This window comes from Ascaphus truei, chromosome 3, assembly GCF_040206685.1.
Source record: "Ascaphus truei isolate aAscTru1 chromosome 3, aAscTru1.hap1, whole genome shotgun sequence".
Taxonomy (NCBI): Eukaryota; Metazoa; Chordata; class Amphibia; order Anura; family Ascaphidae; genus Ascaphus; species Ascaphus truei.
The window spans coordinates 396821075-396833766 of NC_134485.1; the positions used below are offsets into that span (position 1 = coordinate 396821075).

General features: G+C 40.1%; 1 protein-coding gene across 2 annotated transcripts in view; it reads left to right on the top strand.

Moving 5' to 3' along the window:
* Nucleotides 1-12692, top strand: part of MRE11 (MRE11 double strand break repair nuclease) — a 185239-nt gene that overhangs the window by 95268 nt on the left and 77279 nt on the right. For both annotated transcript variants that reach the window (XM_075592499.1, XM_075592500.1), the window contains exon 14: nucleotides 3175-3249. In XM_075592499.1, coding sequence (XP_075448614.1) covers nucleotides 3175-3249 — 75 coding nt within the window. The remainder of the gene's footprint in view (nucleotides 1-3174; nucleotides 3250-12692) is intronic.

Sequence of the window (12692 nt, forward strand, 5' to 3'; positions counted from 1 at the left end):
ACAGGAAACCGGAAACTATAAGGACAGAGGACAGGAACACCAAGAGGAGACAGACAGACAGAGGAACCCCAGAGCAGACAGAAAATAGCAGCACACCCGGTGTACAGAGAAAGGAACTGGGAGAGAGGGAGATTTAGGACACTATGTTAGGGCTATTCCTGACATATTGGCGAAACCAGCCCAAACCTTCAAGGCAGAATGATTATGCACAGACACTCTATACAACACCACAAAGAAGGAATATACTGCTCACCAGTGGGACATCATTTCTCACAACCGGATCATTCTATAAATGGTTTAAAGATCAAAATCCTCAGTGGAATGTTTAAACACACCCAAGAACGGAAAACATTTGAACTCCGAATGATAAGACTCTTTGACACCAAAACAAGAGGACTTGATGCAAATATGGGGTTTCTCACACACACTCACAATTGTTTGTAATCGTCCTGCCTGCCCCTCTTCCAATGTTCTTATCCACACCTTCAACCCCCCACCGTCCACAGCATTCCCATCCCCCTCCATGCTGTTCATTGTCACCATTGTATTACCCTTCCAATGTCTTCAAACATCTCTTTCTCACCCTACCACATCTACATCTCTTGTTTTTTTTTATGCTTTCCTAACTTCTGTTTTAGCCATAGATTCCTTTGTAAATCAGTATTGCAAACCTGAGGAAGAGAGAATTCTCAAAAGCTTGTCCTATGACATAAATGTTTAGTCCAAATAAAAAGGTATCACCTATACACACACACACACACCGTGTTCAGAAAAAACAGGACCCTTTTCATTTTACGCCATGTCTTGTGAAAAATCCCTACATTGTCCTGGTAGCCCCCATGACAGAAGTCACTGATGGGTTTAGTTCCACTCTACTGCTGAGATAGGACAGAAAAAGCCTACCTGATGAGTTATGGTGGGGCTATTCATAGGACCTCCCACTAGTGAAACTTTTTCTGTCTTATCTCAGCAGTAGAGTGGAACTTAACCCATCAGTGACTTCTGCCATGGGGGCTACCAGGACAATGTAGGGATTTTTTCGCAAGACATGACGTAAAATGAAAGGAGCCCCTTTCATGCAGACTGAAAAGTCAAGTCAGCAGGTCTTTTTCATTCTACTGGATATAGATCCAATGTTGGTCTCTCTCTGTCTAAGAGGTAAATGAGAATTGTCATCCTAATAGAGGTATGTTAGTATTTTATCTGGTAGTGTTAGGACCTGCGAACTGGGTCTGCCTTGTCGTGGCTCGCAGACTTACAATGCTTTGGCCAAAGGGTTAAACTAAATTACCCTTTTTCAATAGAATATATAAGTATTTTACTGTGTATTTTTGTCATATTGGATGTAGCTTTGGGCTTCTCTGTCGCTTGTTGTAAATTTGTATACGTTTCAGCAGATCTAGATGTTGGAGGTCTCCACCGCTCTTTTGTAGTTTGGCATAGTCCTTTTTGAGACAACTAAGAACCATGTCTAAGGACGTATTTTAGGGTGTGATTGCTGTTTTTCTTTTTTCCCCCCCAAAGTTTACACCTAGAATTACTTTAAAAACATTTTACAGTCGGTATCTAAACATGGGTCAACTGGAAGTTTGGAAGAGTTTGAATTAGTGTAGCTAATCTGTTCTTTGTGCCGTGCAGGACCTTGAACAGGCGCATTACTTTCTCCTCTTATCCCCAATCCCTATGGCAGGAATGGTGTGGGTTAAGGCAGGGGGGCGCAAACTTTTTTCCCTGCGCCCCCCTGCCGGCGGTCCCCTCTCTTCCGCGCCCCCCCTAACCACCAATTACCCGCACGCTGCGTTGCCATGGCGACGCAAGAAGGAAGCCGCCGGAGTCACGGGTAAGTATGGTTTACAGAGGCCCTGCAGCTCCCCCGGCACTTAATTTAAGTGCCTTCGGGAAGCGCGCGGGGCCTCTGTAAACCCCGCGCCCCCCACCGGCAGTCTCGCGCCCCCCCTGGGGGTCGCGCCCCACAGTTTGCGCACCGCTGGGTTAAGGGCAGAGGAACCACGTAATTAAAATTAATTATTCATTAATGTAAGAATCCCTATTGACCAGAAAATCTTCCTATAAGTATATCCAAAGAACCCATAGCAGCCGAACTATTTTCTTTAAGCATGATTACATTTGTTGAACAAAAGAGGAAAACATTGTTGGGTAGATTGTTGCTCATTCTATGTTGTGATTTATGTAGTTCAGAACTTTGAACTACATTAGGTTGTTGACAAAATATTTTTGTGACCTGCTTGGACCTGTTATCTAAAGTAGAGCAAGGAGATCTTAGTCTTCATATCATGAGTGGCTCAGGCGAACTTCAGAAGTGGTCAATAAGCCCCCACCTCCCAGCTCCAGTCAGCTGCTTGTGACTAGGAAGGCTTCCTAAAGGCGGAAGCTGCCTCTCACTGTGTTGTAGCTCCTATTATATTTGTGTGAGGCTATAGCATCACAGGAAGGAGCAGAGTGGGAGGGCAAGATATGTGAAGAACACCATGCCGTATATCAAATGGAGTAGTTTAAATCCAAAATGGATTGTTCTGTTTCAATTATTTTTCAACAAATGGACAAACAGATATATATGTATGATGATCCTTAATTGAATATATTGATGTTCTTTGTGTTAGGAATACTATTGAAATCCTGTGCTGTAAGGCCGGGGGTATAGTAGGCATACAATGGAGTGCGTGGCGTTGCGCGCGCCTGCCTCAGAGACGATCTGTGGCCTATGTGATGTGGAGGGGGGGGGGGTGGAGATGCAACAGGGAGGCGTATTGGAGGTTTCTCATTTGCTGAACCTCTCACGTGACCTGGCCGTTATGCGCCAAATTCAAATTATTTTGTCTGCCCGGGAATCGTGGGCGCGGTCGTGCGCTCTATAGCCTTCCACATTGAGGTACAGTATGGCCTTTTGATCACGTCGTGCGGACTATGGACGCGGCTTAAGGCTGGAAAGGCCATATTGTCACATTGTTCAATGTTATAGTAGAGTCCACAACACTTGGACTTCAGCATACAGTACATTTCTGATAAAAATATAGTTGGAAAGGCTGCAGTGTCTATACCATACATCCCTTTGCAGGGAACTAATGCAAGCAATGTTTTTTTAAAGAATTATTAATGGCACATTGCCAATTTTTATCCCTCTTATGTCTGTATTTGTTGTTTATGGTCTTGCAGGGAGCACCAGCAATGATCAACCTTCTAGTGGAAGAACATCTAAAGCACCTGCCAAGACCATGTCTATCTCTGATGGTAAGTTGTCTATGTATTTGTCTCTAAACCTGAATCCGGGACATTTCTAGACTTTTAAGCTTGGATTATTTCTGGAAAAGGACTTTTGTGTCTAAATAGGTTTGTGACGTCTTCTTTAACAACATAATGTAAGCATTAAGGGTCTCTGCTACGCTAGATGTGGAATACAATACAAACGTGTTTGTTGATCCAAACAACCTGTATTAGCTTTTTCATCGGCGCATAAACATAGCCAGTCTTGTGTAAAAATTACTGATTTGGTTGGTAATGCTATTGAATGATTCTGTAACATTATGTGATTATATTCCCAAAATATGATACATTTATTTCTTGAGGCGAACAAGCTAACCAAATTATTGAAACATTAACTTTGTAGCACTAGGTTTTGCAGTCGTTATGCCTTTTGGTTCTGCTGATTTACTACTGGCAGCTTAATAAGTATTCAAGCCGTGTTTAACAGTAGCAGCTGATTGAGTATTTTTTTTTTTTGGTGTCCTAACGTCCTAATTTGACTGAATTTCTTTGGAACAGGTTATTAACCTTCTTGTAGCTTGTCCTTTTCTTGAACATGCTGTGTTGGATGAAGACATTAACATTAATGAGTGTTGTCAGTTTTTTCTGCTCACACATGTATTCTGACAATTATGTATAAAACCTTGTACCATAAACAAATAATTGCACATGCATTATACTGACAAGTTAATACACCCATAAATTGTCTACCTGCTTGCATGCGAAGCAAACATTATGAAGTAATTATAGATTCTGTTTCACGTTGGGTAAATTATTTATACGAAGGAAGATGATGCAGCACTTGTTGGTTCCAATAGCAGATGAATTCAAAATACATACTGTATGCAGCCCCCTATTTTTCCGCAATATTTCTCAGGTTATCATACATTTCTATTGGGCAAAAGTTCTTTTTATATGTAGATTGTTCAAAAGCTTTGAATACCTCAGAAATCTCTTTAAAAGATGAAGAGGCCAGATGGGCCTTAAACGCTTACATAGAGATTTGAATCTGAGAAACTCTTATATTAGTCTATTAAAATAATTGCTATACAGTATCTCAGCTATGATAGGATTTTAAAACGTAACTGAGATCTTGCAAACGATGACTCCTGCATGGCCTTGGTGAGAGGGCGCATAAGCCTCACTTACCATGCGAAAATACAATGGGATAATATTTGTTTCTGTTTATTTTGGGCTGTAGTGCTGTCAGTGTATTATATAGTGCACATCAAGCCTATATCAAAAATAAAGCCTGCAATCTAATTGCAATGTCCATGTTCAGGACGTCCCTGGTATTCCAGTGTTCAGTGAGGGACCAAAACATTGATTACATATAGAACCACTTTCCTTGAGAACTTTAATGTTAACGAGTTGCAGGGATTCTGTAATCCGACATGAAGTTGCCCCTCTCATCCTAAATATAAGAAAGTTCTTGCCCATGTTTAAGACAAGTCTGAAAACTCAAATTTGTTATTTTTTATTGTTATTACTCAACGTTTTTATTGATAAATTTTACAACTTTAATAACTGAAATAAAACATACAAAACCGTACAATGGTATAGTGGAAATCAAAAAGGGGAGGAGGTGGGAGCACATACATTTGTAATACAGTGGTATTTACATGTTAGTTCTAACAGGTACTTCTTATAAATATGACATTCACTGGTTGGGCCAACTCTTCCCGGGAAATTTGATTTTAAGGCAAGAGTTACAAATGGGCCTTTGATTACTGTCCCCCGGGGTGTCGACACATCAAATGCCCTCATAAGAGGATTGTGAGCTGGTTGAGTATGTCTTTCTGTATCCAGACGCCTGCTATCTCTATCCTAGTTGCTATTGCCACGTTTGAGATCAATTCAATTTCGCCCTGGATACACCGATTAGGGGTCTACGGAGTAGGACCATCCACTGGTCTAAAGGGATATGTAGATGTAGTATTCTCTGTATCCATACTTTAATTCTACCCCAGAGATTTGCTATCCTCGGGCATGACCACCAAATTTTCCAGAAAAGAGGCCCTTTCCCCACAGCCCTTCGGGCACAGCAGTGAGTACCACGACACAAATTTGGACAACTTCAAGGGGGTTAGGTACCATCTAATTAAAACGTTATAGGTTTTTTTTTTTTTTTATTATTGTACAAATACAGCTCTTGGATGTTGCTTCAAAGATATCCTCCCAGTCTTCCCCATCCAACTCCTCATTGAGGTCCTTTTCTATTGGGTCATATATTTAAAAGTTTATTACCCATTTCTTCAGGGTTACCAATAAAGTAGCTGTACAGTTGGGACATTAATTTCTGTTGTTCCGACCTTCCTATACATAGGCATTCAAATTAGGACAGCGACAGGGACGAATCCCGAAATAAAGGCTCTTAGCTGTAGGAATCAAAAAAAACTCCTTGTTAGAGATGTCCCTCTCCCTATGGAAAAAGTAAAATTGTAATTGATTGTTGTCTTTATTCAAGTCCATTACTCTCTCGATTACTGTCCTACTCTAACTCGTGGAGGCTTTGGTTTGGAGGCCAGGTAAGAAATCTGGCTTGCCCCATAGTGGGCTCATTTGGGATTTTACAGTGGGGAGAGAATTTCAGTCTGGTGGTGTCCCATATCTTTAAAGAAGGTGATATGGTCGGAAGTGATTCTCTAACTTGTCTTCTATGGTGTGGTGGTGGCCAGATTAGTTTATCGAGTGACAATGGACTGGTCATAGAAGTCTCCAGTTCCACCCAGCTTCTCAAACTAGGGTCCGAGATCCAAGTGACTGCCTGGGATAATTGGACTGCTCTATAGTATGCCAATAGGCAGGGGAGGGCCAAGTCCCCTGCTTCTCTTGGAGTAGAATTCTCCTGCTAATCCTAGGTCTCTTTTTATTCCATATCAATTTAGATATTTGTCTCTGGAGATCCTTTATTTTAATAGGGATTGGGCGAGTTTGATGAAACTCACATTTTAATGCACCGTTTTGAGGGCTCTGTAATGTTACATAGTTACATAGTAGAGGAGGTTGAAAAAAATACATATGTCCATCAAGTCCAGCCTATGCTAAATTTAGACATGAAATACTTTATCCTATATTTGTACTTACAGTATATTGATCCAGAGGAAGGCAAACAAAAAACCCCAGTGAAACACCATCCAATGATGTCTCATTAGGGGGAAAATAAATTCCTTCCTTACTCCAAATATTGGCAATCAGATTACTCCCTGGATCAACATCCTTCCCATGTTTACTTATTTGGTATATCCCTGTATACCTTTCCTTTCTAAAAAGATGTACAACATTTTTTGGATGATATCTATTGTATCTGCAATCACAGTCTACATGGGTAAGGAATTCAACATTTTATTTGCCCTTACTGTAAAGAACCCTTTCCTTTGTTGCTTTTCAATTTTTACTACTATAACTTGATTGCCCTTTTGTAACTTTTGTTACATTCCTTATAATTCTAATATGATGCCTCCGTCCCTCCTACCTTTTAGAATAAAAATGCCTGCCTCTTCCTTTCCATTTTCTCCTCTACCTGTTTATTTAGCCACATTGATTTATATTCGTTTCTTTTAGATTTATTACCCAAGGGTATAATACACTGATACATTTCCTGCAAAATTTTCATCCTAATGTATTCCTTGTAGATTAGAAAGGCCGTTTTAATAAACGGAGAAATAAAGTTTAAATATGTATTTCAAATGTTATGATCACTATTTCTCAAATGTTCCCAGACTTGAATAATATTTCTTATGTCTACATTGTTTGATATTACCAAATCCAGTATTGCTCCTTTCCTGGTTGGTTCGTCATTAATTGGGGTCATGTGATTATCTTTTAGCACCCCCCAAATGTAATGCTAATCTCATGGCTCCAGTCTATGCTCGGATAATTAAAATCACCCATTATTAAAAACATAACCTAGTTTTGCTGCCTTGTCCATTTGCAGAAGTATTTTGGCTTCCTTAATCTCAAAGATATTTGGTGGTTTATAGCATAGTCCCCAAACATTTTCTTTGTACTGTTACCTCCACTGCCAATTTCTATCCACAAGGTCTCTACATTTTCATCATTCTCTTCAATGTGAAATACTATGTAATGTTAATGGGGGCTGGGTGGGGGTTTTCCTAGGAAATGCATCAACAAAATGACTCTTAGATGGGCAGACACATAGCTTTAACATTGTCCCTGTGCTATGAATCCGCTCTCCCTGGCAATGCAGCCAATTTAACAGAAGTCGGAGTGGCTGAGCTGGGTTTCCCTGGCTACCTGCTTGGTATGCTACATGCACGCTTTGCAGGACACAGAACTGACAGGGTTTCTGCTTCCTTTTTCCAGGCTTCATAAGGAGTTTAACCCTTTCATATTAGGTAGAAAACGCTCAATGTACAGATGTAGCAGGCTTCGGTGTGTACTTTTGGTGGCATGCACCATATTCTGCACATACACTGCCAAGTGAATCCTATAGAAACAAATTGATTAACATGCGGTATAACTCGATACGTGGGGTTATTTGGGGATCAATGAAGCTTGGTAGATCTAAAGATACACTCCCTCACAACTAGTCACTACCAGATGAACTCGCTTATCTGCTTGACAGAAATAAGGGAGCCGAATTGCAAACCCTGCTGCCTTCTCGGGTGCACTCCCATTACAATATTATCTTCCTAGCAACAATCCACTTCTGTGCCTCCGCTATATAGAAATGCTGTGAACAGATCCAGGCTGCAGAGAACAGAAAGCAGGGACATAAGGGCGCAGCAGGATTCAAAACGTGATAACCAAGTCCCTGTGATAAGTCTATTCTTAATTCATTATAAGCAGAGAAACAATCCCACTTGCGAGCATATGTAATGTAAAACGTCTGTCTCGGTGATTGTCAGTGGGGTTTAACAAGCCAATTTTGAGATTGCTTTTTTTTTTTTTTTTGGAAGAGGGTAAGTTCTATTTTTTTTTTTTTGTTTAGATCATGGAGAAACTGCTGCCAGAATCACTCTACTCTTTCCTAGATCTGTCTCAGCATCTCTCCTCATGAAATCCCTCTCCTGACTTCCGATCAAATCCCGCATCTCACACTCCATTCTTCTCCTCACTTTTAAAGCTTTACACTCTTCTGCCCCTCCTTACATCTCAGCCCTAATTTCTCGTTATGCACCATCCAGACTCTTGCGTTCTTCCCAAGGATGTCTTCTTTCTACCCCCTTTGTATCTAAAGCCCTCTCCCGCCTTAAACCTTTTTCACTGACTGCCCCACACCTCTGGAATGCCCTTCCCCTCAGTACCCGACTAGCACCCTCTCTATCCACCTTTAAGACCCACCTTAAGACACACTTGCTTAAAGAAGCATATGAATAGCACTGGGGATAATATTGAACACATGATACATAAAGCTTGGCCCCCTGCAGATGCACTTACCAGAACTCCCTCCTACTGTCTCTGTACGTTCTCCCTACCTACCAATTAGACTGTAAGCTCCTCGGAGCAGGGACCCTTCTTCCTTAATGTTACTTTTATGCATGTAGCACTTTTCCCCATGACCTGTTATTTATACTATCTGTTATTTATTTGATTACCACATGTATTACCACTGTGAAGCGCTATGTACATTAATGGCGCTATATAAATAAAGACATACAATACAATACAAACTTACTTACATTCAAGACGATGTTTTTATAGTGTTTACTTGCTCTCTTTTTTTTGATGATTTAAAAATACAAATATTAATTGCACACTTAACATTAATCATGAGAACTACAGCCTAATACCTGGATTCATTTATTTGGAACAGGACTCTGTGTTTTTTACGGATTTTTATCCATTATTTTTACTTACTCCAATTTTAAATAATTTTTCTATATATACATTTTTTACTATTGGTTTATATTTTTTAAAATAAACATTTTTTAAATGTTATACCTTAAGTTAACATAGGTTTTTAAGTTTATACACCCATCTTTGCCACCCCATTGGTTGTATTTCACAGTTAGGTAGACTATATCACAGTTGGTAGGTTACAATAGAGGCGCTACTTTGATTTTTTGTTTTGTTTTGTTATTTATATTTATATATATATTTTGTATATATATATATATATATTTCATGCAGTGTTACTGTTTTATGGTACAAGAACCTTCACCTTATGCTTTAATAGAATGTGAGTTTTAAGTCAAACTCATCCACAGAAAAGTAAAAAATAATAAAGTAATGTAAAGGGGGAAACATTTAAACATGACGTACAGGGCGTCAAAGGCCATGTATTGTAAAAATCAACTGGTACAGTAGCTTTTTGCTCTCCCGTCGCTGAATGAATAAACTTGAGGGATGAAGTGCGCGCATGGTCTCTGGTATTGCCATCCAGTGCATTGTAAAGTAGTCTTATCAGTGAATACTCTTTACGCCTTGCTGATCACCAGCACTTCACAACAATGGCAGCAGCGATAATCGGAATTCTGAGACGGAAATGAAAAGATCAGACCAAACAACACAGTATGATGCATTTCCGTTGAACTGTAATATCCTTTCAGAGATGATATCTTTCATATTGTTTTCAGTCTTTTTACCAGCACAGGTTGACGAAGATATTTGGATTTAATAGTCTAATCAATTGTGTACTAACGGAGTAAAAAAAAGCTCATAATGCAGTATTTTAATATGAAATACCTTTTAGTTTTTTCCCCTCTCCATTTTCTTGTGGATCATCTTTAGCACATGCAGATGAAAGATGTATTAACAAACAATGCACAGAAGTGTTAGCACTTAAAGGACTTGATGAAAGGTGAGTGTGTTTTTTAACCCTTTGGATACGTCATGGATTTGGCACTTCAGGGGCTAGAGGAGATGGCGTGCTGAACACGATCTATCCGGCTGATGTCGCCACGATGGGCTGTGGTACTCTGGTGTTGCGGCCTCTCCGGAACACAAAGGGTAAATGACGGATCGTCTTTTATAAACACACTTGCCTATTATCAAGTCCTTTGAGTGCCGACACTTCTGCGTGTGTGTGTGTGTGTGCGTGCGTGTGTGCGTGTGTGCGTGTGTGCGCGTGTGCGCGTGTGCGTGTGTGTGTGTGTGTGCAGAACAAAAAGAAAAAAAGCAGCGCTAAACACTAATCTAATATAAATGAGTTAATTACAAATATACAGTGATAACAAACTTAATAGTGCTAACGGAGGAAGGTAATGAGTCCAATATAGATATGTATTTATTTATAAAATATTTTACCAGGAAGTAATACATTGAGAGTCACCGCTCGTTTTCAAGTTTGTCCTGGGCACAGAGTTAAGACAAATAATACATGGTTACAAATACAGTTACATAAATGAACAGGGTATACATTATATACAAGACATTGCGTGCACAGTTAGAGATAATATATATTATGGGCGTATGAAACAGTTACAGACCAGATTAAAATGTGATATACTTAGGTTCAGCAGCCAGAGTCCAGGAGAGAGAGAGTTCCACGTCCCTCCAAATGTGAGCAAAGAAGAAAAGATGTCCTCCGGCGCATTGTCTCAAGTATATTCGTTTTAGTCCAAAATAAAAAGAAGAGAAGATAGCAATGTATTAATACAGGTTAATTAACCCTTAAAGTTCATACATTTGAATTCATGCACTTACAATTTTGCATAGCTTGTGTTGTAATTCTTTTCCTATCCGGAGTGACAGAGGTTAATCTAGACAGGCTAGGTCCCCAATACATATAGAGTTGCAATGGAAATAGAAGAGAGAAAAGATCATGGCACAATAAATGTATTACAAAAGACTAGATTAAGAACAATGTTGCACTTACCGCCAGTATCATCAGAAACAGCGTTTTTGGATAGCTTCCCAGCGTGTGGTAGCAACTCTTTGCTTTGATGGTAATGTTGCTCACATATTGTAGAGTCCACCGTCCCTTTCCGCTGTGTATCCGCTGCGCCTGTCACCTCCGATTTCCTTGAGGGGGGACACTGCACCTCACCTACTCCCCTGTACCTTGTGCACGGTCAAGGGTGTCTGGAGGATATATTACAGCAGGAGTGTCTCATTCACACTCGTATTTGCATACAAGTAATTGCAGGGCCAGCAGTCAGTAGCTTCAGCAATGGGGAATCCTCACCACACGTCACACGTTGTCGGGAGCTATGGTGGCTCAGTAAGTCCAAAAATCTAACATGATTCGCCAATGCTTCATCAGAGAAGCGTGCACTCTTTAATCAGCTGTAAAGACTTCAATTACAATGAACAGTATTTGAACCTATAACATACCACCCTAGCCATATTTCTGATGAAGCTTTGGCGAAACATGTTTGATTTTTGGAATCCAGCAAGGGATTCTGGGAAATGACATGCAAATGAGCAAACAGTTCCACCTTGTGTTTCAAAACCATTTAACATGGTCCCCTATAAGCTTAAGCTTGCTGCATTTAACAGCTTTGAGCACAGCCTGGGTTAAGATGCATAGCCAGTAATCCCTTGCTGCAGTGGAAGTGCTGTGTGATGGTGAAAGGCGGGGTTGCAGATCTGTCTAAGACATGCAAATGAACATACAGTAATATTTCCATTTGTTATATGCTTTACTGTGGAGGAGTTTTGTCACTTTTTTTACCCACCATAACTTAACTGTGTGGTGAAACCTACAGTATCCCTGCTTCATTTTGCACAGCCAATATAACCAACCCCACACTGAGGAGACCCATTAAGGTCGAAACGGCTGTTGGGTTCACTGGCTCTGCATCTTAACCCTGGCTGTGCTCAAAGCTGTGACCATGCAGCAAGCTTAAGCACACAGTTTATAGCTTCTCCATTTTGGCTTTATTTTTGTTAAATAAATCATGACACGGTGTAATATGTCATGTGTTGTTGTTCATCTGAGGTTGTATTTACCTAATTTTAAGACCTGCTAAGGAACAGATGATTGTTATTATGTCCTGATATGTAAAACCATAGAATTCAAAGAGGCTGTACTTTCGTTTTCACACAACTGTATATATGTGTACTGTATATGTATGTATATATATATGTATATATATCTAAGACATGCAAATGAACATACAGTAATATTTACAGTTGCTTTATGCTTTACTGTGGAGGGTTTTTGTCACTTTTTTTACCCACCATAACCTTAATGACAGTGGTGATTACCTAGTCTAGTCTCAAACCTGCTAGCCATTAAGACCAGCCTCACACTGATGATACCCATCAAGGTTGAAACATGTATGTGAGTAGGTCTAATGGCTTTGCATCTCATCCCAGCCTCTGTTTAAAAGCTGTGTTTAAAACAGCATGCATTGGCTTGAGGATTGACTTGTGTAATACGAGCTTGAGACAAAAGGTGGCACTGAGTGCTCATTTGCATGTCATTTCCCAGAATCCCTTGCTGCAGTGGAAGTGCTGTATGCTGGGTGACAATGGGGAAAGACGGGGTTGCAGACCTGTCTAAGACATGCAAATGAACA